At 38.8% G+C, this 22,887-nt stretch overlaps 3 protein-coding genes and 1 long non-coding RNA gene across 4 annotated transcripts; 3 read left to right on the plus strand and 1 right to left on the minus strand.

Moving 5' to 3' along the window:
* The first annotated feature begins 300 nt into the window (after positions 1-300).
* Positions 301-11,188, plus strand: LOC116618326 (ADP-ribosylation factor GTPase-activating protein 2). Its single transcript, XM_048722577.1, has 19 exons — positions 301-426; positions 511-629; positions 822-894; positions 1,804-1,862; positions 2,064-2,136; positions 2,322-2,460; positions 2,732-2,800; positions 3,090-3,145; positions 3,446-3,478; positions 3,570-3,719; positions 4,470-4,684; positions 5,588-5,629; positions 6,221-6,271; positions 6,502-6,596; positions 6,802-6,872; positions 8,315-8,405; positions 9,386-9,447; positions 9,646-9,684; positions 10,263-11,188. Exons 1-19 carry the CDS (start codon positions 352-354, stop codon positions 10,284-10,286), a joined length of 1,536 nt encoding a protein of 511 aa, XP_048578534.1. The 5' UTR covers positions 301-351; the 3' UTR covers positions 10,287-11,188.
* Positions 11,189-13,635: 2,447 nt separating this feature from the next.
* LOC125560640 lies at positions 13,636-14,466 on the plus strand. Its single transcript, XR_007306711.1, has 2 exons — positions 13,636-13,716; positions 13,808-14,466. It is a non-coding gene; the product is annotated as an uncharacterized LOC125560640 (long non-coding RNA).
* A 1,142-nt stretch (positions 14,467-15,608) lies between these two features.
* On the minus strand, positions 15,609-16,980 carry LOC5512429. The gene has a single exon (XM_001632713.3). The coding sequence runs from the start codon at positions 16,497-16,499 to the stop codon at positions 16,026-16,028; it is 474 nt and encodes a 157-aa protein (XP_001632763.1). The 5' UTR covers positions 16,500-16,980; the 3' UTR covers positions 15,609-16,025.
* Positions 16,981-20,926: 3,946 nt separating this feature from the next.
* On the plus strand, positions 20,927-22,579 carry LOC116618325. The gene is made up of 2 exons (XM_048722578.1): positions 20,927-21,337; positions 21,779-22,579. The coding sequence occupies exons 1-2, from the start codon at positions 21,142-21,144 to the stop codon at positions 22,387-22,389; spliced, it is 807 nt and encodes a 268-aa protein (XP_048578535.1). The 5' UTR covers positions 20,927-21,141; the 3' UTR covers positions 22,390-22,579.
* The last annotated feature ends 308 nt before the right edge of the window (positions 22,580-22,887 follow it).

Below are 22,887 nucleotides of genomic sequence, written 5' to 3' on the forward strand. Positions count from 1 at the left end.
AACGGCCGAAAGTCCATTTTCGGTTCTCGATAGACGTGTTATTTGTAGACAAAAACTAATCCATAAGTCAGACTTTATTGTAGCCAAATCCGACAATAAACGTCCTTTAGAGATACTGCGAAGCCATAAGAAAACCCTATTTGTCCCCCCCCCCCCCCCCCCCCCACACACACACACACAGAAAAAATAGGCCCACTTTTCGGATTTCGCACCCCCCCCCCCCCCCCCCCCCCCCCCCCCAAGAAAAAACCTGCGTAACCTTTCGTTCCAGACTTCCGGTTATTGGGGGCCATCCCACGTGACTGGTATAATGATGACGTCTCCAAGGTTCGTGTGGCAGAACGAACCAAGATGGCGGAACCTCCGGTTAACACCAAGGACATCGCGGCCATTTTCAAGCGACTGAAACAACAGGCCGACAATAAAGTGAGTCCCTCAGACACGCAAATAGCGATTTTATGATGATATGGTGTTTTTCAATATTTCCATGCCTGTTTTATTGGTTTCTAGATGTGTTTCGATTGCGGCCATAAAAATCCAACATGGGCCTCTGTAACTTACGGGGTTTTCCTGTGTATCGATTGTTCCGCTGTTCATCGTTCTCTTGGCGTTCATTTGTCTTTCATTAGGTAAGTGTTACTCTGTGCCTAATTACTGGGTTTGATTCTATCACGATCACAAGAAAGGACGCTGGGCTATTAGTATTATAATGTTGGATGATCCACTCGAACGGATAAAGTAGACGTGTCTTATACTTATTATTGTTGAAGTCCATTCACGAAATTTGTATCGATAAATCTTTCTGATTTTTTGTTCTATAGGTCAATACAGTTAGACACTAACTGGACATGGCTTCAGCTAAGGGCTATGCAAGTTGGAGGAAATGCCAAAGCTGTAAGGAAACAAACTATGGTTGATTTATTATTTTTTATCCCCCGATTTTTTTTTAGATTTTTGCCACCAGTTGTGGGCTATGAGATTCACATTCACGTTGTTCCATTGGATTTCCGGTAAATCTTCCAAAATAATCTTTTGCTTCTTACTACCAGAGTCGTTTAAAAAATGGAATAATGAATATTAATCATAAATAATCTGTGATCAATTGCTTTAAAAATGTCGTCTAGCTCATAATGCCCTGTTTGCTAACTCAAAATTTATGGAACAAAAATAAAGATTTTTAACAAACTTCTTTGCAATCCCTTCTTTTCTGATTTTGCTTATGAATTTATGCCTTTTGCAATTAGAAAACTTTCAAGATTTAGGTGATTTCATGTAGAAATACAACAAACGCAAAAATAGTGTTTTAAAAAACGATTAAATTTTATGATCATTACAGGTTATCTTTCATGTAGTGTAGAGGTTAATTGGAAGGAAAGGGGGGGGGTAATGGTACTGCCTATCAGGCAAACACATTTCTGAATTAAGTTTCGTTTACAAATCAATAATAATTATTTTTGATTCTCTTTAATAGCTCATTTAATAATCCTGGTGAGAAAGTTTTGTATCTATAAAGCTTCAAAATTCCAAAGTTCCATGCATGTCTCCTTAGCAACGGGTGAATCCTTTATGCTTCTATGTTGGAACAATGCATGGTTGCTTTTTAAAATTGACCTGTTTGCCAATAGTATTCCCAAAAATGGTGTTGGGGGAATAAAGAAAGGTCAGTCGGCATGCAGTACTGCTAAGTCTTTTCTTAGTCAACTTTTGGACTCTCTTGTTATTTTTAGTTATTGGAAATTACTGTTGTATTATCAAAGTGTAGAACACATTTAGCATTTTCTTAGGAAATTATCTCTTTTTCAGAATGCTTTCTTTAGACAACACAGTGTGCAGACAGAGGATACTCATGCCAAATACAGAAGGTAAACAAACAAACAAACAAACAGGAATGCTGAAATATTCATGGAAAACATACAAAGATGTTGATAAGCACTAGTTCTGTGGTGTGGGATATTGTACTAATGGTCAATAAAAGAGTTGTGCAGTTTACACTAAGCCCTTTTAAATGTTGCACTATGTAAAAACGTTTTTATTAAAATTTTGATCCTCTATTACCATTTCAGCCGAGTTGCTCTGCTGTACCGGGAAAAAATTTCAACATTGGCCAACAAGGCTCAGAACATGTATGGCACTCAGGTGAGGCTGGTTTGTAAAACATAATGATTTTAATAACTTTTACTGTAAGTGGCCTTTGATGACATCATAGACAAATAATTTCCAGAGGATACATATCATGCTACATCTTTTGTTTATGAAATTATGATAATGAATGAGTGTCCTCAAATTTAAACATCTTATCCAAATGTATTTCTCTTTATCAGCTCCATCTTGACACAGTCCATGGGCCTAACTCACCAAACACACCAGAAGTACAGGAAAAGGACTTCTTCAAAGAGATAGAAGATGCCCCACCCTCTGCCATCCAAATACCAACTAATGGGAATGGCCGAAGCAGTCCTGGTAAGATTCATCATCGTCCTCATTATGCTATCATTATATATTGTCATCATCAAAACAGTCCTCATCATTAACATTACAAGCATAAAAAATATATAGTATTCTATCACCATACACAACCATCATCAATCCTCATGATTAAAGTGAGTTCAAATGTTTGATTTTGTCATCAGTGAATCATTTTCATGTGTTATGACACTGTATGGTATATCATTATTATGCCATTCAAATTTTTATTTTTACTTTGTCGTAATCTTTTTGGATATTCTTCCAGGAGGATCAGAATTAAAGAATTTAGAAGTTGATGTTGGAGCTCTTAGTATATCACCCCCCAAGAGACAAGGTATACTAGCATGCTATAATTTTCTTTTTTGAAGAATTATAATTTTAGATTGTGATAACCATAATAGATATGATTCATTGATATTCACGCTGAACCTGTTTTGGCCATGTTGTCTGGCTAAGGGGGTTCATACAGTATGTCATTTGGTGGTTCTTGTATCTCTATTATTATATACAGTATAATAATATATCTATATTATCTTAAATTGTCAAGGTGGCCATGGTAACATCACTGTAAAGCAATGCTTTCACTAATCCAATTTCAGCCAGTTAGAACTTTTTTTTTCCAGAGGCTAGAGTTCCCACCATTGGCACCAGGAAACCTGCTGCTTCCAAGAAGAAAGGGGTAAATATGGCAGTTGTTATTTCTAAGAAGAAAGGGGTAACTATGCCAGTTGTTATTTCTAAGAAGAAAGGGGTAACTATGCCAATTCTTACTTCTTAGAAAGAAGGAGTATTTATACCAATTGTTGCTTCTATGAAGAAAGTGGTAATATTTTTTACTTCTAAGAAGAAAGGGGTAATTATGTCAATTGTTGCTTCTAAGAAGAAAATATGCCAATTGTTGAAGTGTGTTCAATAAAACCGAGATCACCTTGAAATATATGTTGTATAGAGGTTTTAAAACTATTTCTTTATACCTCAGCTTGGAGCAAAGAAGGGACTTGGAGCTACCAAGGTTTGTAGAAATTTAGTTTTATGCTATATGTCAACTGCTATTTAGTCTTACATACATGTGTTTGAGAAAATAACCATAATTTATGGCCCAGGTGCAGGCGGACTTCAATGACATCGAATCCAAAGCTCAGGAAAATGACCGCCAGAGACAGGAGGTGTCCGTCCAGAAGAACCGAGAGGCAGAGGGGGAGCTTTTATCTTCCAATTTGGCATACAAACCTGTCAACATCAAGAAAGAAGAGGTGGGTACGAGATGCTTCATGTTAGATTGCTAGATTCTACAGTAGGGTTATCTTCAAATTTGGTATACAAACCTGTCAACATCAAGAAAGAAGAGGTGGGTATGAGATGCTTCATGTTAGATTGCTAGATTCTACAGTAAAGTGATTTTCAATTTGGCATACAAACCTGTCAACATCAAGAAAGAAGAGGTGGGTATGAGATGCTTCATGTTAGATTGCTAGATTCTACAGTAAAGTGATCTTCCAATTTGGTATACAAACCTGTCAATATTAAGAAAGAGCAGGTGGGTATTGAATACATCATGTCAAATTGCTAGACTCAACAGTAAAGTTATTTTTCAATTTGGTATACAAACCTGTCAACATCAAGAAAGAAGATGTGGGTATGAGATAAAATAGAAATGATCCTGGGAACTAAAATGTACACTAATGTTAATACAGTATCAATATTTTTCTAGAGAGGAAACATAAAAAGCCACATCACTTCATTCTAATTCCAAGGGGGTAACTTTGGGGACTCCTGGGGATCATTTCGAGTGCTGAAATCATTTCAGGACCCATACAGATTGATATTTGTTAATCATAATGCAGCCACCAAAACCAATTGATCTCTATCTCATGATTCATGATCCATGCTAATAGATGCAGATGTTACAGCTAAGAGTCTGTTTAGACTCATGGTCCCACTCCATGTACATTTTTTTCAGTTCTGTCAAAATTCACTTAACAAGATGTTTATTTTTGTGGCAGGAGATGCTAAGGAATGTTGACCCAATGAAGGCCGCTCAGCTAGAGAGACTGGGCATGGGTGTTGGTGGAAGGGCGGGACCCAAGGCACAGTCCACTGGGAGGAGCCACTCTGCTGCCGCCAGTATGGAAGTGGTCGAGCAAGAGACGCCAGCTAATAGCAAGTCATCATTTAGTGATAATTATGGGATGACGTCACAGACGGGCATGTTTGATAGGTAGGTATATCCATATGTATCTTTATCTTTGCTGTTCCATGATACAATATCTTAAATAGGGTGGAGTAGGAAGCTTGGTCATGGTTGCTACTAGGTTTCCATAACACCATAAAAACCAGGCTGGGCTACAGAAGTTGCTCACACAGTGTTTTAGCACACTTGTTGCAGCCATGATTCGTGTCTGAAAGCAAACTAGAGCATTATGATTTGGAGATTATGTGTGTTCAATAAGCCTTGGACGATTTAGTGTTACTAATTGCTTGTACAGTAGCTTAAAAATCGTGTTGCAGTCCTGATTTCATTGCTTACTTTTCTCCTGATCAATACCTCTACACAAGCCAGAGAATTTGAAATGTGACAAACTCTGTGTAATAGATATTGTCCCGACAAAATCAACACAACATCGAGGTTTACTTTCTACATATATTAACTGAAAACTCACCAAGCTGTATATGCTTCAGATTACAATGGTGCTAACAGCGACTCTCTATGACAGCTCTCTATCAAAATGAAAAATATATACTGTAGAAGATAATAATAAGAAAATGTGTATATTCTATGTACTGTATTCATTAGGCTTCTTTTGTTTTCAAAATTCTTATGATTAAACAAAATATGTACAATCCATGACAATAATAGCTGAGACTTTTTGACCACTTGCAAAAAAATACCACATCTTATTTTCCTGTGAAAAATCCCCCCCCCCCACTCCCCCTGATTCAACAACATTGATCTGGAGAGGGGGGGTGGGGAGATTTTGAAGAGATTGTATTGTCTGATTGTATTATCCATTTTCTAAAATAGGTGGGGATTTTGGTAAGGGATCTCAGCATTTTTGTCACGGATTGTAGTTACATATACATTATACTGTAAAATCACCTTACGGTACCTCTTACTCTACAGCTACCTCATGGATGGACCAAGCTTTACTGAACCTCCACCAAAGTGAGTACAACTACACTATTATAAAGCAGGAGGTCCTATGAACATTGTAGTTTTCAGATGTGTGTGCTGGGGGGGGGGGATGTCCTGGTACCCATGGTTACCTGGTACCCAAGTCTTTGGGCATACTCATGTGGTTAGGGTTAGGAACTTGGTTCCTGGGCCTTGTGTGAAAGTATACACCTTTTCCAGGGATCATTTAATTATGAAAGCTTACAGTATACCATATTTCAGTGCATAGGATATGTACAGTAGGGTGTGTGAATCGGAAGCCCAAACAATTCAACATTAATTCAAATAAATTAATCACTGAATTATATTACGCTTTTATCAGCTGTGTTCTAAGTGCTGTACAAATACTAATATGTATTAAAAAAATAACCATGTTGAAAATGAGGAACAGGACCTTCTGGTAAGTCAACAAATAAATTCTAATTGCCATATCCCAACCAAAAATCTAACCTGGTTTGGCAGAGATGGGAGGCTCAATAAGTTGATGTGCTAACACACTGGGCCATCTATGGATCCACCCTACTGTATACTGTATGCTGTAAGCACTATTCCTAGGTTTCTGAGGTCTTTGTTGCTTTGCAGGTATGATAGTCCATTTGGTGTTGAAGACCGATCATGGGAGATGGTCAGCAGGTAGGAATAATGTTTGAGTGTATTTACTGCCAACTCTTAACATAGCAGACACTTCAGTAGGAAAGAATAGACATCTGACATGAATCTGACATTATCCAGTCTACTTGTGTAATTAGGCTATGAACCCTGCTAAATCTTAATATTTATATCTCTATTTCTGAGAAGAAAACAACAATAGAATATTTTGGTGAGCTTTGTATATATTCATTGCTGCACTTTATTTGTTCTAGAGATGACTTTGGGTCAAGCTCTTCCTTAAGCTCAAAGCGATCAAGTCGAGATGAGGCCAGGTCCAAGAAAGATTACGGCCCTCCTTCATCATCAGGTAATAGAGACTTTAAAATATGAAAGACAGCAACAAGGCAAGGATGACTATTGTAGAATAATTGGATCTGTCTGATCGATTTCAATCATTATCTGCCAAAACATGAAATAAAATAACGTTTCAAGTATTGTAGTAAATGAATAGATGGGGCCCTCTTTGACTGATGATTATAAGACGTTTTAATGATAATCTTTTTTTTTCCTAGATGAGGCCCAACGCAAGTTTGGTAATGCCAAGTCCATATCATCTGCCCAATTCCATGGAGACAGGGACGATGTGAGTAAAAACTGTTTTTGCATCTTGCTCTTCCAATTGGTGGATCATAAGCATCTTGATATATTTTAGATACCTCTTGTCCAATGTTATGTTATTTAAGGCGGGGCCAATAAAACTGATCTTACTGTTTGGAAAATTATTCCAGTCACATGTTCTAATGATGGCTGTACAAATTTCTTGGACAGGGTTCTACTGTTGAACCCATATTTACCCCCAATGGTAGCCCTGTGGTACCTTCCGATATACAGCTTGAAGTGTGTAGGGTGGCCCTGTGGTACCATCCTTCTCATGTTATAGCCCCCAAGGTGTAGGGTGGCCCTGTGGTACCATCCTTCTCATGTTATAGCCCCCAAGGTGTAGGGTGGCCCTGTGGTACCATCCTTCCCATGTTATAGCCCCCAAGGTGTAGGGTGGCCCTGTGGTACCATCCTTCTCATGTTATAGCCCCCAATGTGTAGGGTGGCCCTGTAGTACCATCCTTCTCATGTTATAGCCCCCAAGAATGTAGGGTGGCCCTGTGGTACCATCCTTCTCATGTTATAACCCCCAAGAATGTAGGGTGGCCCTGTGGTACCATCCTTCTCATGTTATAGCCCCCAAGGTGTAGGGTGGCCCTGTGGTACCATCCTTCTCATGTTATAGCCCCCAAGGTGTAGGGTGGCCCTGTGGGACCATCCTTCTCATGTTATAGCCCCCAAGGATGTAGGGTGGCCCTGTGGTACCATCCTTCTCATGTTATAGCCCCCAAGATGTACGGTGGCCCTGTGGTACCATCCTTCTCATGCTATAGCCCCCAAGGTGTAGGGTGGCCCTGTGGTACCATCCTTCTCATGTTATAACCCCCAAGGTGTAGGGTGGCCCTGTGGTACCATCCTTCTCATGTTATAGCCCCCAAGGTGTAGGGTGGCCCTGTGGTACCATCCTTCCCATGTTATAGCCCCCAATGTGTAGGGTGGCCCTGTGGTACCATCCTTCTCATGTTATAGCCCCCAAGGTGTAGGGTGGCCCTGTGGTACTATCCTTCTCATGTTATAGCCCCCAATGTGTAGGGTGGCCCTGTGGTACCATCCTTCTCATGTTATAGCCCCCAAGGATGTAGGGTGGCCCTGTGGTACCATCCTTCTCATGTTATAGCCCCCAAGGTGTAGGGTGGCCCTGTGGTACCATCCTTCTCATGTTATAGCCCCCAATGTGTAGGGTGGCCCTGTGGTACTATCTTTCTCATGTTATAGCCCCCAAGGTGTAGGGTGGCCCTGTGGTACCATCCTTCTCATGTTATAACCCCCAAGGATGTAGGGTGGCCCTGTGGTACCATCCTTCTCATGTTATAGCCCCCAAGGTGTAGGGTGGCCCTGTGGTACCATTGACATTGCCAATATTAAATTAGAGTATCTCTGTGTGTATCCTACTCTCTTTACTGACTCTCTTTTATCAAATTTCAGGAAGGGTACGCAGTTAAGTCCAGGCTGGACCGCATGTCTGGATCCACAGGAATCTCAAGTGCAGATCTCTTTGATGAGAAAACATCACGGGGTTAATATCTTTTATGCACGTTTCCTGCAGTAGTTATGTGCTGCTTCATCTAGTCCCGTTTTTGTATTGTTAGGTTGCTACTTCATCTAAAGCCTGGTTTCCATATTGTTGCGTCTGTCGCTTCTGTCGTATTTGTCGCATGAACTTGCCCACCCACTGCGCAGGCACAACTCAATGCAACTCATACAACTACTGGTTTCCATGTGTCGTATCAGTCGCTCCTACTTTATCTGTTTACGCGCCATTTATGAGAAACATGAACGAGAAAGGCATTTTGGCTTGTTATCTACTTTAACGGGCTGTTGAACAGAGGAGAAGGGACAGGAGAACGCAGAACACGCAGATTCCGGGTACGAGCAATATACCGAAGAAGAGAGGAGCTCAGCCTGTTTATGTCCTTTATTTTCGTTCCGCCGTCGGCAGATATGTGGAATTGATCGGCCAACTTCTTCCAACAATTTTCTCTAACTTGTCTTTGGAAAATTTGTTATATAGTCATTCGAATCGCTGCAGAGCTTCCATAAACACAGAGCACGCATGTGTTTCTTCCTCCGCCGCCATGTTGGAAACGAAGTGTGTTCTGGGACATGTTTATGTTGTATTTGTCGCTTGCAATGGTGTCCATTAACAAAGTACGGTTGCATCACGCCCATTTCCTGTCGTATCTGTCGTATGGGATAGAACCAATTTTCAAGCGACAAGTCGTATCTGTCGTGTCGGGTCGCGTATGTCGCAGCAGGCTGTTGCGTCTAAAGTTTCCATATGGTCGTATCTGTCGTATGGAATTTTTTTCACACGACAGATACGACCGAAACGACAGACGCAACCACATGGAAACCAGGCTTTATATATTGTGTCTATTGTAATATAGTGCTTCTTTGAATCCTTTGTTGTTGTTGTCAGGGTGTGCTTCATCTAATATATTATCTTATGTTTATAGTAATATTGTGCTTCTTTGAATCCTTTGTTGTTGTTGTCAGGGCGTGCTTCATCTAATGATTACGCACAGATCAAGGAAGGCGTGGCTCGAGTCACTGGCAAGGTAACTTGACAATCCTCTCGCTTTCTTCTCTTGTTTGGGCGTATGCATAGGCAAGGGCCATGCAAGGCCGTATATGACAATGTAATTACATCTTTTTTTACCTTTTTGTGCCTATACCGCCCTAAACGTTTGTAATAAATGCGTTTGTAATAAATGGCATTGTAAAGACATATAACACTTAAATTGTTTTATCCACAGATATCAAGCATGGCCTCAGACGTTATAGGATCAATACAGGTACACTACCGATAGCCGTGTTATTGGGAGGGAAGGGTGGGGGATCATTATAGGTACACTACCGATAGCCGTGTTATTGGGAGGGAAGGGTGGGGGATCATTATAGTTACACTACCGATAGCCGTGTTATTGGGAGGGAAGGGTGGGGGATCATTATAGTTACACTACCGATAGCCGTGTTATTGGGAGGGAAGGGTGGGGGATCATTATAGTTACACTACCGATAGCCGTGTTATTGGGAGGGAAGGGTGGGGGATCATTATAGGTACACTACCGATAGCCGTGTTATTGGGAGGGAAGGGTGTGGGGGATCATTATAGTTACACTACCGATTGCCGTGTTAATGGGAGGGAAGGGTGGGGGATCATTATAGGTACACTACCGACAGCCGTGTTATTGGGAGGGGAGGGTGGGGGATCATTATAGTTACACTACCGACAGCCGTGTTATGGTGGGGGACATGCGCTAATTAGTTTCATAGTTCAAATAAATAATTAACCCCTCTAACTCCATTCCTTACTGTTTGATAAAACTGATAAACGCATTTTTCTGCAACCATTTTTTTTTTCTTGTTTCAGAATCGCTATAGTGGATCTAGTTGAATGAATACAGTATTCTAACACTATTTGATACAATGACAAATGTTTTATGAGTGAATCTGGACATCACAGTCAGAGGATGAAGTCTAGCTTCGAACCTCCTCAGAGTCGCAATCATAAGGCATACCTTTACCATTCATAGTAGGTGTAATTGGGCCATCCTCAATTATAAAGATTATATATTTATACTCGGTACAAGCATGGTTTTATTCTCTCTAACGCTGAGCAGGTTCAGCTTCCATCAATCAAACATCTACCCTCTTCGGCCAACACGTTGTAAGGTTGATGGAGGCTGAGACTTTTATTAAACGCTTGGTATCTTCATTTCTAGAACTCCTTTAATACTCAAGTCTTCTGTATCGCTTTCTTTCTTAGAATACCATTCATTTTGTAGCAATTTTCAAAAATAATAATGGTAGACTTGAATTAATAAGGGGTTTCACACCTTCGTTGTCTCAGGCAAGTGTTTCTCCAACGTAAAAAAATATGATAAAAATTGAACCTTAATTCACCTAGCTCTTTTGTCAGCCGCCATTTTGTTATCCTAGCAAAGCACCAAGTGTGAGAAAGTATCCATTTCCATCGGCCGATATGGAGCAAACGTTGTATTATTTTCAATTGAATTTTGAGAATAAAGTGTTAAACTTTGCTCTTAAATCGTTATTTCGAGATTATTTCGCATGATTTGTCTTCCAATATTGAAAGAAAACAGTAACAAAGGTATGGCTGACAGTGGCTCTTTAAGGGAAGCGCAAACACATTTGTCTGTCGCCCGGATATGAGTACCATATAGTAGATATCCCCTTTGGCGACAAGGTTACAATTATGACGATCTCTAGGGAGCGGAATCATTAGTTTTTAAACAGAAAATTGTAATTGATGTCAATAAATTCTAATTGAAATATTATGCTGTCAGAGTTATAAGTCTAAAATAAAAGTCGCTGATAAATGAAGCTATGGTAGGGGGTGGGTGCAGCTTTACGCTTTGTTTGGGTCGAATCGGTGTAGCATTTTCCACAGACTCGTGGGAACTGTTTTTTTGTCTGTGTATGTTGTGGCCAACCCTGCTTTCACGATGTTGCGCGGGCGTCCAAAATGCCACAGATTGGCGGGCCACCGCTAATTAAAAACGGCGTATGAAGTGGAGTTTACAGACGAAGCCATAGAAAATGCAGTCGGGATGCTATAGTCAAATACCCTTTCGCTCTGTGGCATTTAGGATGCGCGCGCAGCATTGTGAAAACTTAGATAGTTTCAATCAAATATCGTCAGTAAAGTATCAGACTCGTGGAGGATTATTTTAGCTTACTTATTTTATGTTTTTTTTTTATATATTATATTTGACTTCATAAACAACCTAACAAAAACGGAACACAGACCGGGGAGCCACTTCAGACTGGGCCAATTACAGTGGTCCCCTTACATTAGAAAGTCCATCTGTATAATAACTCATCAACATGCGTCTGAACGAGAAGTGTGACATTTTCAAATGAACCACTGTATTTTCAGGTCAGGAACGTGTTTTAACACGATTCAATTGATGTTTCAATTGACCATAAGGGATCGGCTTAATTTTTGGCGGTGGGTACTTTGTAGCCTGATTTTGGGGGCCTGGGAGAAAGGTAGGACCCAGGCCCCGGCGGAAAATCAGGCTCGTTATTTTAGTTCCACTTATAATTTGTCTACGCCTAATTTTGGTTGAAAATAATAACAAAGGTGTGGGAGACAAGGGCTCTTTAGGCAGAAATTGTCTCTGATATTTTGCTTTTCTGAGTGCTTTTATCGGTTAAGACATGTCAATTCCGAATCTGGCTATTTTAAGTAACCACCACCCCACCACTGCGCGTGAGCATTTTTACTCACCCTACCCCCGCGCTTTGACATTTACATCTTGTTGTTTGCCGCTGTTTTGTGACTTGAAACCGAAAAAAACACCCTATTTGCAATAATACCATCGAAAATGTCATTCTAGCAACAAGGATACAGGCAGTTGCGGTTTATTAAGGGGATGTAGTACTTCGAGGATTGCAAGATTTCGAAAACGAGACTTCAAAATCAAGAGCGGAAACCTCGTGCTTCAAACACCGTTTTCGCTCTAACTTGCTGCTTTTCGTGGTTTCTCAACATTCATTATCTTCCTAATGGTCAAACGAAATCTGTAAGCTAGACATTAGATATGATATTGATTTTTGTGAATATTCCGGTGAAATGAGGAGGAATCCAGGAAAAATACATTTCATAAAAGTTATCCTTGTAGCGAGGGAATGCATTTTTGTGATGATCAAAGCCAGCAAGCTGAAGTATCTGAGCTTTTGTAATAGTGAGAAAATAAAGAGGGAGATATACTGTACTTCTTTGATATTGTTATTATTATATGTTATATTATTATGTTGTTATTATACAAGCTGGAGTCGGGATTTGAATCAAACGCGGTATCACAGCCATTTTATCGCTCGTCGGTTTTTCTTTCTTCTTCACTTGACTTCGCCGCTCAGACAAACAAAACAGTCAAACTATTTAGCTTTCTGTGAGTATATTTGCCAATCTTGCTTACTTAAGTTAGACTTGTTTTCTTCTTCCGAGTTATTTTACATGATCTCTTTTCATTCCTATCGAGTTGGCAAAACAACAACACGCAACCCGCGGGGAGTAGGACAAATTAAAAGGAGCAAATCCTCACGCGCAGTGGTGGGGTGGTGGTTACTAAAAATAGCCAGATTCGGAATCGACATGGCGCGCGGGTAATACCAAAGTGTCCCTCTCTTATCTTATGCTCTCTTGAAATAAATAAATAATAAAAGTAGTGTGAAAATTGCATGAGTGTTGGTAGGGTGAGATCGTGTAAAAGTTGTATCGATTTTAGGCACACAATGTTTTGTGCACTTTTTTTTTCGTGAATTGTCGCGAGTTTGTTCAGATGTATGAGCTGTTTATTTGCCCTTTTTTCTGATCAAACGTCACTTGGAATACATTTTACATACTCCATTATACGCCTAGGTAACGGAAAGAAACAAAAAGTCAAAAGGTAAAAAAAGAATGTATTTTTACTAAGGATGTTTTTAATAAACAACCTTAATACCTCAATTTGTTTCCTTTTGCAAAGACTAGAATTTTTTTTTTTGAACCGGCGATAAAACAGATAATAAAATTCCTCGGACTTAACAAATAATGAAATATGCGGATATCAATAAAGCAAAATTTGCTAGTTCTTGCTGCAAATACTTGATAATACAACACCATTAATTAATTAAATGCTAGTCATAAATTGATGCAGTTCTTGCTGTGTTTTACTCTCAATAATACCCTTGAAAGAAATTAGTCGATCTCGAACTGAGTTCTTATTAGAATAGTATGTTCTTAGCTAATATTCAAGTGCGAAATCGAAGACCCAGGGCAACCAGCTATGTGAATCTTAATAGTTTCTTCCTAAAAAGTAAATGTTTCAACTTTTTCATCCTAAACCGGACAATGTAAAAGTTGATTCAGAGTACCATTTATATTGAAATGACGATTGAACACTTTAGAAAAGGCGGCAGTTAAGAAGATTCAAGTTATTCAAAACAGCTGCTGTTCAAACAAAAGGTCTTTTCAGCTTATCGCGAAATCAAGGATTTTTAGCAATGAGAGCATGTCCTTAGAATAAGATGACAAAAAGCGGAAAAGGGGGACTTTCATAGTGAGAGGCTACTTTTCATCAGTAAAGCTCTTTTTTTTTTATTGACTCGGGGTTATTGCTTTCCTTTTAGAGATGGAGAACACCCCATGCGGCTAAAATAAGTTTCAACTCATCGTTTCTGTTGCAAGAAGGAAATTGTAGAGCTCATCCGTGTATTCTAGGGTAGTTTTAATGTCGCCGGAAGCTTAAACTTAATAACATTTAAGAGAAGTTTTGGCTAAAACTAATATAGATATTGATTACAGCTTGGATTATGAATTAGAATAAACTAAAAAAAAAGAGGTCGTCAAACACGATGCTTAACTTGCTTTTTATGGAGAAATACTTGTTAATTTCTTGCTTGCGATTCAATGAAAGTGTCTTTTGTGTGTTAAAGCGAGGTGCCTTATCAGCTCACATAAATTGTTCCGGTTTTGGCACCGAATGTGTTGGAAGAATAAAAGAATCGATAACTTTATTCAGTTCTTCTCTGTTCGATTATGCTACTAACTTCGCTTTTTATGTAAACAAAAAAAAAAAAATGGTAAAAGCTTATATAAAAAATACATCATAATGAATCAAAGGTAACATACTAAAATGCTCCGGTACTCTAAACACCTTTCAGTGATGCTATTTGTGTCCATAAATCAGCCTTAAATTAAATCTTTTCGTGTTTTGGCGGAGGTGTCCTTTATTTCTTATGCTAGATGTTCATAACAACAACGCCTTTTGCTGAACTTCTTTTGAAGTTTCTTTGACTGTTAGAGTTCTAAATGCGGTGGTTATCGGTCGAAATATCGCTTTATCTCGAGTTATTAGAGGAGCCGCTCAAAGGTGATTTTAGTAAAAAAAAGATAACGTAAAATAAAGACAAAATTTTTGTTGAATAATTGTAGGCTTTATCAAAAAGATTATCCATTTTATACAAAGGAAAGGCACCGAAAAATAAGCTAGATGAATACCAACCGCTTTCATAAACCGTCCATTCTGAAGTTCTAAAATTCCAACTTTTATTTGTCAACAAAAAAGGAAAAATTTATTTGGCTCATTTGTATTGCCATTACTCTTTTTTACGCGCTTAGTCGAAACAACATATTTCTTGATAGCTGAGGATTCATCTATAGAATTGCGGTTGCAAAATGTGATGTTTCGATAGTCTGGACGAGAAAAATCCTGTGTAACAAATATTAAAAAAAGTTAAACAGTATAAAGTTTTAATGTCGCCGTTATTTTTTTATTAACAGTTTTGTCTTTGAGTATTATAATATTTTTTTTCTAGATTTCATACCGGAATTGCCTGTTGATAAGATTGAGTGAAAGATGATAATTTCTAGTAAGTATATGTCAAATTGTCCTTTTGAAACATTTTGAATATTTTTTGTCTCTCCCTGCAAAAGACAGGTGGCCTGCTAGGTAGAATATAATTAAAAAGCTTTCTACAAACTTGCTTTTGATAACGATATTAAAACAAGAATTATTCTCACTAATTATGCCTAAATTCCGTGCCGTAAAAAGAAAAGAATCATTCCCACAAATGGATGCATTTACTAAATAATTCATAACCATGGCATACCGCTTTGCGGATCTTTGCTCTAAAAGAATACAGAATCTTGCAATTTAAAACAACCCTCCCTAAAATAACTTCTACAATAAATAGAATGAATCGAAACTACTCATATGAATTTATTCATTCAACCATTATTGTGTTTATTTTAAAATCATTTCTAGTTACACGGTAAAAACTACATGGAAAAAATATTAGCATATTTAAAGTTAGCACAAGGCAATGTTAATATTTAATATGCTTTGAGTTTTTTTTTCTTTTCTTTTCGTATCTCTAACTCTGCAATGTCATTACCACGCGTTCGAGGGCATGTTTTGTAAAACCGCCTACAATATTAAATATCCCCTAGAAAAATATATTTTGTATTAATTTTTGTCACCTAGATAACCCCCAAACCACGCTTGTATATATGATCTGTAACTCCCCTTTTAGCTTGTATTTTTAAGTGTTCATATGTATGAGTCTTGATAATCGCCACTGTTACATTATGATCGTGTTATATCTAGTTTTACGTAGTATTTCCTCAAACACAAACATCCCACGCTAAAATGTTCATAAGTTTTTCCGGTGTGTCTAGCAACTCCGCAGGACAAATAGGATTTTGTAATTCTAAGTACGCAGCAAACTCAGAAAATGACTCTAAAACATCGAGTTCAATCGACACACCAGCAGGTCCACTGTTAAATCCTCGTGACTGATTATAACTCGCTGAATACACCGCCTGCGTAGTGATGTTCTTAGTATTGTTCAGCGAATCGTTGCTCCTAAAAGCGGGCAATACAGGTTTTTCCTTCCGTGATCCGCGGTTCCCCTTTTCGATCTGTTGCGCTATTGAAATTTTATCTTTCCCTTCCTCGCTCCCTTCGCATCCAAACGGCGGACTTTTTATCCCTGGAGTGCTTGTTGTATTAACTTGTTCCCACTGTACATTACTGCTCTGATTTTCTGGATAATCGATGTGCCGAAGTCTCGTAGTGCTACTAAACTGGTACGCCATTTCAATATTCCACCAGTAAACTCGGTGGCAGAAATAAATAGCGACACTTTCTTTTAAATGGCTTACTTTTCCAGATAATGGACGAATGTTATTGTGGTGGAAATAATCGGGTCGGTCTTGAAACCTTTGGTATTTTGTTTGCTGCTGATTTCTTACACTTCTAGAAGCAAGCAATCCTGAACTTCGAGATTCACTCCGCGCGTCTCACGGTTTGTAGTTCTTGTGAAAGTTCCCGCTCTTTTCTTAAAAGCCCTCGCGCCTCCTTACATACACTTACTACTTGATTGAAATAAAACGTTAACGCAGCCGAGTTAATACTGTTCTTGATGTCAAGGCGTCACAGAAGTTTCGATTTTCAGTCGCTTGGTGCTCGTTGTCTGTATTGGCGAAGTGACTCACTCGGTCTAGAACTCTCCGTTTTATGTGTTTCGCTGTGTGAATAGCTTAGTATATCCCCATATGCTATCCTGGGAGAAGCTATATTCATTCTAACCCATTATAGTCAAACATCTGTAGAACCAAACACTGTGATTGGCCGCTTAATGATAACAATATGTCAATTGTTCGTAAACAATTATCGTCAGATATTTGTCAATTCTTCACAAACCTGACTAGAATTTCACTCTGTGGTTAAATAAATTCACCACTTGTTCAACAGACGTATTCAGCAATAAATGCAACGTGCTTATGAAAAAGGGCTTTTTCTTACGCCAGGTTAACATGTTTTCAGTTAAAGGATTCTGTCTGGCATAACTTTATTGCAATTTAACACGCATTATTCAAAGTTGATTTAACAATTCTATCTCGGTTGCTACTAACTGGCCCCTAAGTAGACTTAAATAAAATTTCTACCAGAAAATAATGACTTAGCTATTGAGGTTACCAATGATATTAGAGAAACGATAAGATTTAGAGCTTCTATTCGCGAGTTGCGTTTGAATCGTATATTGATGTTGTTATCTGTCAAAAGATTAAAAAGAGTTAGAATTATTTTCTCCGACACCTGCTCTCTGGTGAGGTACATAGCAGAAATGATTATTCAAACTCACAGACACCTCTTGTTTTTTTTATAAAACTAGCACTTATTTTAGAGACAAAGGTCATTTTAGTTTAAAGGTAGCTTTCTAACTCAGTGGGTTTAGTGATTTTTTTTCTACGGTGCTTAAAGATTAGTTCGCTAAAGTTTATGTTTTGTTGAAAAGAACAGCTTTTGGCCTTTATTAAAAGCTTTTGTAGGAAAACAAATGGTAAATATAGTTAGATAGGAAACATCCCTAAATCAGTGAGTGTCTGAAAAGCTATTTGCTTTTTCGGTTTGATTTTCTGCGAAGCATTTAGGTTAGGGTGTGTGTCGTTTGGTCGTGAAAAGAACAGATAAGAAGCGATGCGTGCGTGCGCGGCCTTTGTTGCAAGTGTAAAATTTTTGGCCTTTTTGTAAAGGCGGTCTAGTTGTTCTCACGACCTTTTTACAGCTGTTTCAGTTGTCTTTAAGGGCTCCTTGTCTGAAACACCTCGGCGCCGTTAAAAGCTAATCAGTTATCATAATTCGGATTGTGTAATATCCGTTAAATGGGGGTAACGTAATATGAAGGCTGTGTCTAAGCTCCTTAAAGGATGATTTCCTGATTGTGCAATATGAGTCAAAATTTCGCGTTTTTGTTTATAAAAACACCGTTTCTTGCACGAGGCAAAAACAACCATATTTTCCGTTTAAAAAAATTGGTTATCATAAATAATGAGAAGGCCTTTCTTTAGCGAATTCATTGTTATACCCTGTTTTGATTAAAATCCATATACACTATTTCATGGAATTCTAATTTCCGCAGTTTCTGCTTTTCGCAATTAGTTTAAAATTAGTTGATTGACTCAAAGTGCAGACCTTTGCCGCGTACCGATGATTGAAATTGTTGACAAAGCTTGAGCTATAAAAAGACGCTATTAGTTTGCAGCGTGACTTCAATTTTTGAATGATATTATGGAGAATTCATTTAAAGGCCCTGTCACATGTACACATTTATGTTAGCCCCGCAAAAAAAAACAATAAATCAAATCGCACGCGCCATGTGACAGGTTACGTTTTTACCGCAACTTCTATTTGTATTTGATGCGAAAATTAGCGCATTCTATTTTTCATGCGACTGAATGATTTACAGAAGGAGCACAAATATAAAAAAATAGAACAAATGCTACAACTTGCATTTTTTTCTCTTTTTTTTTCCTTTCATCGTTTGCCCTTCCCTATGTAAAAAGCATCGGGGAAGTTATCTAATCTTAATCTTTGAAACGGTTACACCATAGATAGGTCTTAACCAATGTTGTATCGTTTGCCCTTCACTATGTATAAAGTATCGGGGAAGTTATCTAATCTTAATCTTTGAAACGGTTACACCATAGATAGGTCTTAACCAATGTTGTATCGTTTGCCCTTCCCTATGTATAAAGTATCGGGGAAGTTATCTTATCTTAATCTTTGAAACGGTTACACCATAGATAGGTCTTAACCAATGTTGTATCGTTTGCCCTTCCCTATGTATAAAGTATCGGGGAAGTTATCTAATCTTAATCTTTGAAACGGTTACACCATAGATAGGTCTTAACCAATGTTGTATCGTTTGCCCTTCCCTATGTATAAAGTATCGGGGAAGTTATCTAATCTTAATCTTTGAAACGGTTACACGATCGATAGGTCTTAACCAATGTTGTATCGTTTGCCCTTCCCTATGTAAAAAAGTATCGGGGAAGTTATCTAATCTTAATCTTTGAAACGGTTATACCATCGATAGGTCTTAACCAATGTTGTATCGTTTGCCCTTCCCTATGTAAAAAGTATCGGGGAAGTTATCTAATCTTAATCTTTGAAACGGTTACACCATAGATAGGTCTTAACCAATGTTGTATCGTTTGCCCTTCCCTATGTATAAAGTATCGGGGAAGTTATTGCCGAACCAATACACATTTAGAAGAGGGGCTGGTTATGATTTGTTTTCAGGACCAGGAACATCCCCGCGTTAGATAGGCTTTTGTTCTTATGAAAATGAATACCTTTGTGTGTGTTTGATGAACCTGATCAGTTCCTCATCCCTGATTTGAAAATTAAGAGCATCGATAAAGATAAGAGAAAATACACTGGTTCAAGTTAATACAAGTAAAAACTATTGACTGTTTTCCGTTTTTCAAATTATGAAAAAAACAAAATTTTCCAATGGGAGAAGTAGAACTATTTGAGCTTTTTTTCTAGCCCCTCCTCCCCCAGTCCCCAAGATTGTATATTGCAATCGACTCGTGAAAGCCTAATTAAGGCCGATTCAGACAGCACGATTTAGTCGTATGCGACCTGCCTACGACATGTCTGATTTACAGTCTACGACTCGTGTCGTGCTGCGGGGATGTCGCATCGTGCTGACTAACTCGTGCTGTCTAACTCGTGCTGTCTAACTCGTGCTGACTAACTCGTGCTGTCTAACTCGTGCTGACTAACTCGTGCTGTTTAACTCGTGCTGACTAACTCGTGCTGTCTAACTCGTGCTGTCTAACTCGTGCTGACTAACTCGTGCTGTCTAACTCGTGCTGACTAAATCGTGCTGTCTAACTCGTGCTGACTAACTCGTGCTGTCTAACTCGTGCTGTCTAACTCGTTCTGACTAACTCGTGCTGGCTAACTCGTGCTGACTAACTCGTGCTGTCAAACTCGTGCTGACTAACTCGTGCTGACTAACTCGTGCTGTCTGACTCGTGCTGACTAACTCGTGCTGACTAACTCGTGCTGTCTAACTCGTGCTGTCTAACTCGTGCTGTCTGACTCGTGCTGACTAACTCGTGCTGTCTAAATCAGCCCTTATGGTACTAAGTGAGGCCTGCCAAGTACATACAATGGAGTAGTCATTAAAGGGAAAACAACTAGTTTACGAAGTCGATTTGTTGGGAGTTAATAATCAAACAGGCAACAGTACTTTAACAATAAAAGTGAATAATAAGATCAGTTTTCTATTGTTAAAATGATAACATGCACGCACAACAATTTTGTATCTTTTCTCAAAGTAGACAATTACGTTTATAATAAAAATTTCGATATCTCTTAATAGATAGAAACTTTATTAACATGTCAGAACCACCTAGCTGGGGAGAAAAACTCCAAACTAATACATAACTTCATAGATTAGAGGGGACAACTTCTTTAGATTACATGATCAGAACACAAGAATGTATATAATTAAACTCATTAAAGTTGATTCCGGTTAGAAAGATTAAACGTATCTTGGTCGTCATGGATACTAATATGTTTAAGGCTCCTTTAAATTTCCCAAGAGACCTTGACAATACAAACTTGTGTTGCCGGCCTCGTATTGATGTCGCACTGTAATCCAACATGACAATAACATGTGTTATTAAAATGTGCTTTCATTGTTTTTAACTGAAGAGGTCAATAAATTCTGTTTGCCAAAACTTTAAGAATCTTAATGACAACTGACTAAGGCACGACAGAATACAGACTTGACTATACTGCTGTACGACATGTTCGTGTGTGTGCTTTAAGTCTTTTGTGCAAGTTTTAAACTTAAACAAAGTTATTGGAAAGTTCTGTTTCTTTGGAAAAAGATATCGGATTTGAAGATAAGCAAATTGTCAAAAGTTTCGGGACACCATGGCTCGTAATGCTAAGAAAAGAAAGATAAAACGAAGAAACAAAAAACAGCAGCCGATAGACTTAATGAAAAAGAGACAAAATATATCTTCGGAAAAGGAAGACTGGTTAGAGAAACTTTCGAGAAATTTGTCGACGCTAAACCTAAAGGAACAAGCGAGAGAAAGCACCGACCACCGTCACTCGACTCCAGCGGGTAAGTTTGCCAGTCCTTTGCGCTCCCTAGCAAGCTCCAGATTAAGCACGACGAATGAGATATTTGAGTATGAGACAATCACAGTAACTGAGACGCACGAGGAGTGTGAACTCAGACAAAGACTTTTACAGGAGCGAATGACGACTCAGCAGAGCGATGGGCCACAAGGAAACTCTCTTCTCTCCAAGGACAACAAACTTGGTGTATTAAAACGAAGATGTAAGCTTGACTCTACGGAAGAACAGATGACATCTTCGAGATATTGCGGTCGAGCAATCTCTATGAACGACAATAGAATTCCTAAACATTTTTGTGATATACTTGGACCTGTTATGTGTAAGGATTGCATGGAACGAAGAGAAAAACAAGCGAGCCTTGAGGAAAATTTGGGAATTTTCCCAGAAATAAGAGTGTCACCATATATGCTGTGTGTTCCAACAGATAGCCGAGAGTCGAGTTCTGCGATGGTCTATAAGAGTTGTGACACGATACAAAGAAACCGAAGCTCACTCTCGTCGCCATTCAAAAACGAACAATTTCCCTGTAAGACAAGGGCAAACAGTGTTACAGAAAACGAAAGTATGTCCAGAAACTCTACAAGTTTATCATTTTATATACCAACCGCAAGAAACTGCACGGATCCGCCGTCTTTCCAGAGCACCGACAGGTCCCCGATCTTTCACCGAACAAACTCTCAACGTTCGAGCATTGTTCGGTTTCAACAAACCAGGGGTGCAGCAAAGCGAGCACTCTCCGAAGGTGAAATTAAACAAAACGGCCAAACACTAGAAGACTTTGAAGAAAGGCCAAAAACATGTTTACCCGCGAATGTATTCTCCAAAGCAATTAAAGCGAGGAAGGACTTTGATCGGCAAAACCGAGTAAAAAGCTCAGTGATCGAGAGACGCGGCAAGCTGATGGAACTACCCTACTGGAAGTTTTTGATACCCGAGCCCCCGAAACTTGAAGTGGACAAAATGAACGTCAGTATATTTACCCCTAAGGATATCCCCGGCATCAAAATATTCGATGAATCATTCTTTGACATCTGAAACACCGTGAAAATAAGATATCTATACATGCATTTTACTTTAGACAATGCAAATTTCATTTACAGCAACTACATAACAAGAAATATTGATGGTATTACAAAGTGCGTCAGGTATAACAAAGTGCGTCATGTATTACAAAGTGCGTTACGTATTACAAAGTGCGTCAGGTATTACAAAATGCGTCAGGTATTACAGAGTGCGTCAGGTATTACAAAGTCCGTCAGGTATTACAAAGTGCGTCAGGTATTACAAAGTGCGACACGTATTACAAAGTGCGTCACGTATTACAAAGTGCGTAACGTATTACAAAGTGCGTCAGGTATTACAAAGTGCATCACCTATTACAAAGTGCGTAACGTATTACAAAGTGCGTCAGGTATTACAAAGTGCATCACGTATTACAAAGTGCGTCACGTATTACAAAGTGCGTCACGTATTACAAAGTGCGTCACGTATTCCAAAGTGCGTCAGGTATTCCAAAGTGCGTCAGCTATTTCA

Source organism: Nematostella vectensis, chromosome 15 (genome assembly GCF_932526225.1).
Source record: "Nematostella vectensis chromosome 15, jaNemVect1.1, whole genome shotgun sequence".
In the NCBI taxonomy this organism is placed as follows: Eukaryota; Metazoa; Cnidaria; class Anthozoa; order Actiniaria; family Edwardsiidae; genus Nematostella; species Nematostella vectensis.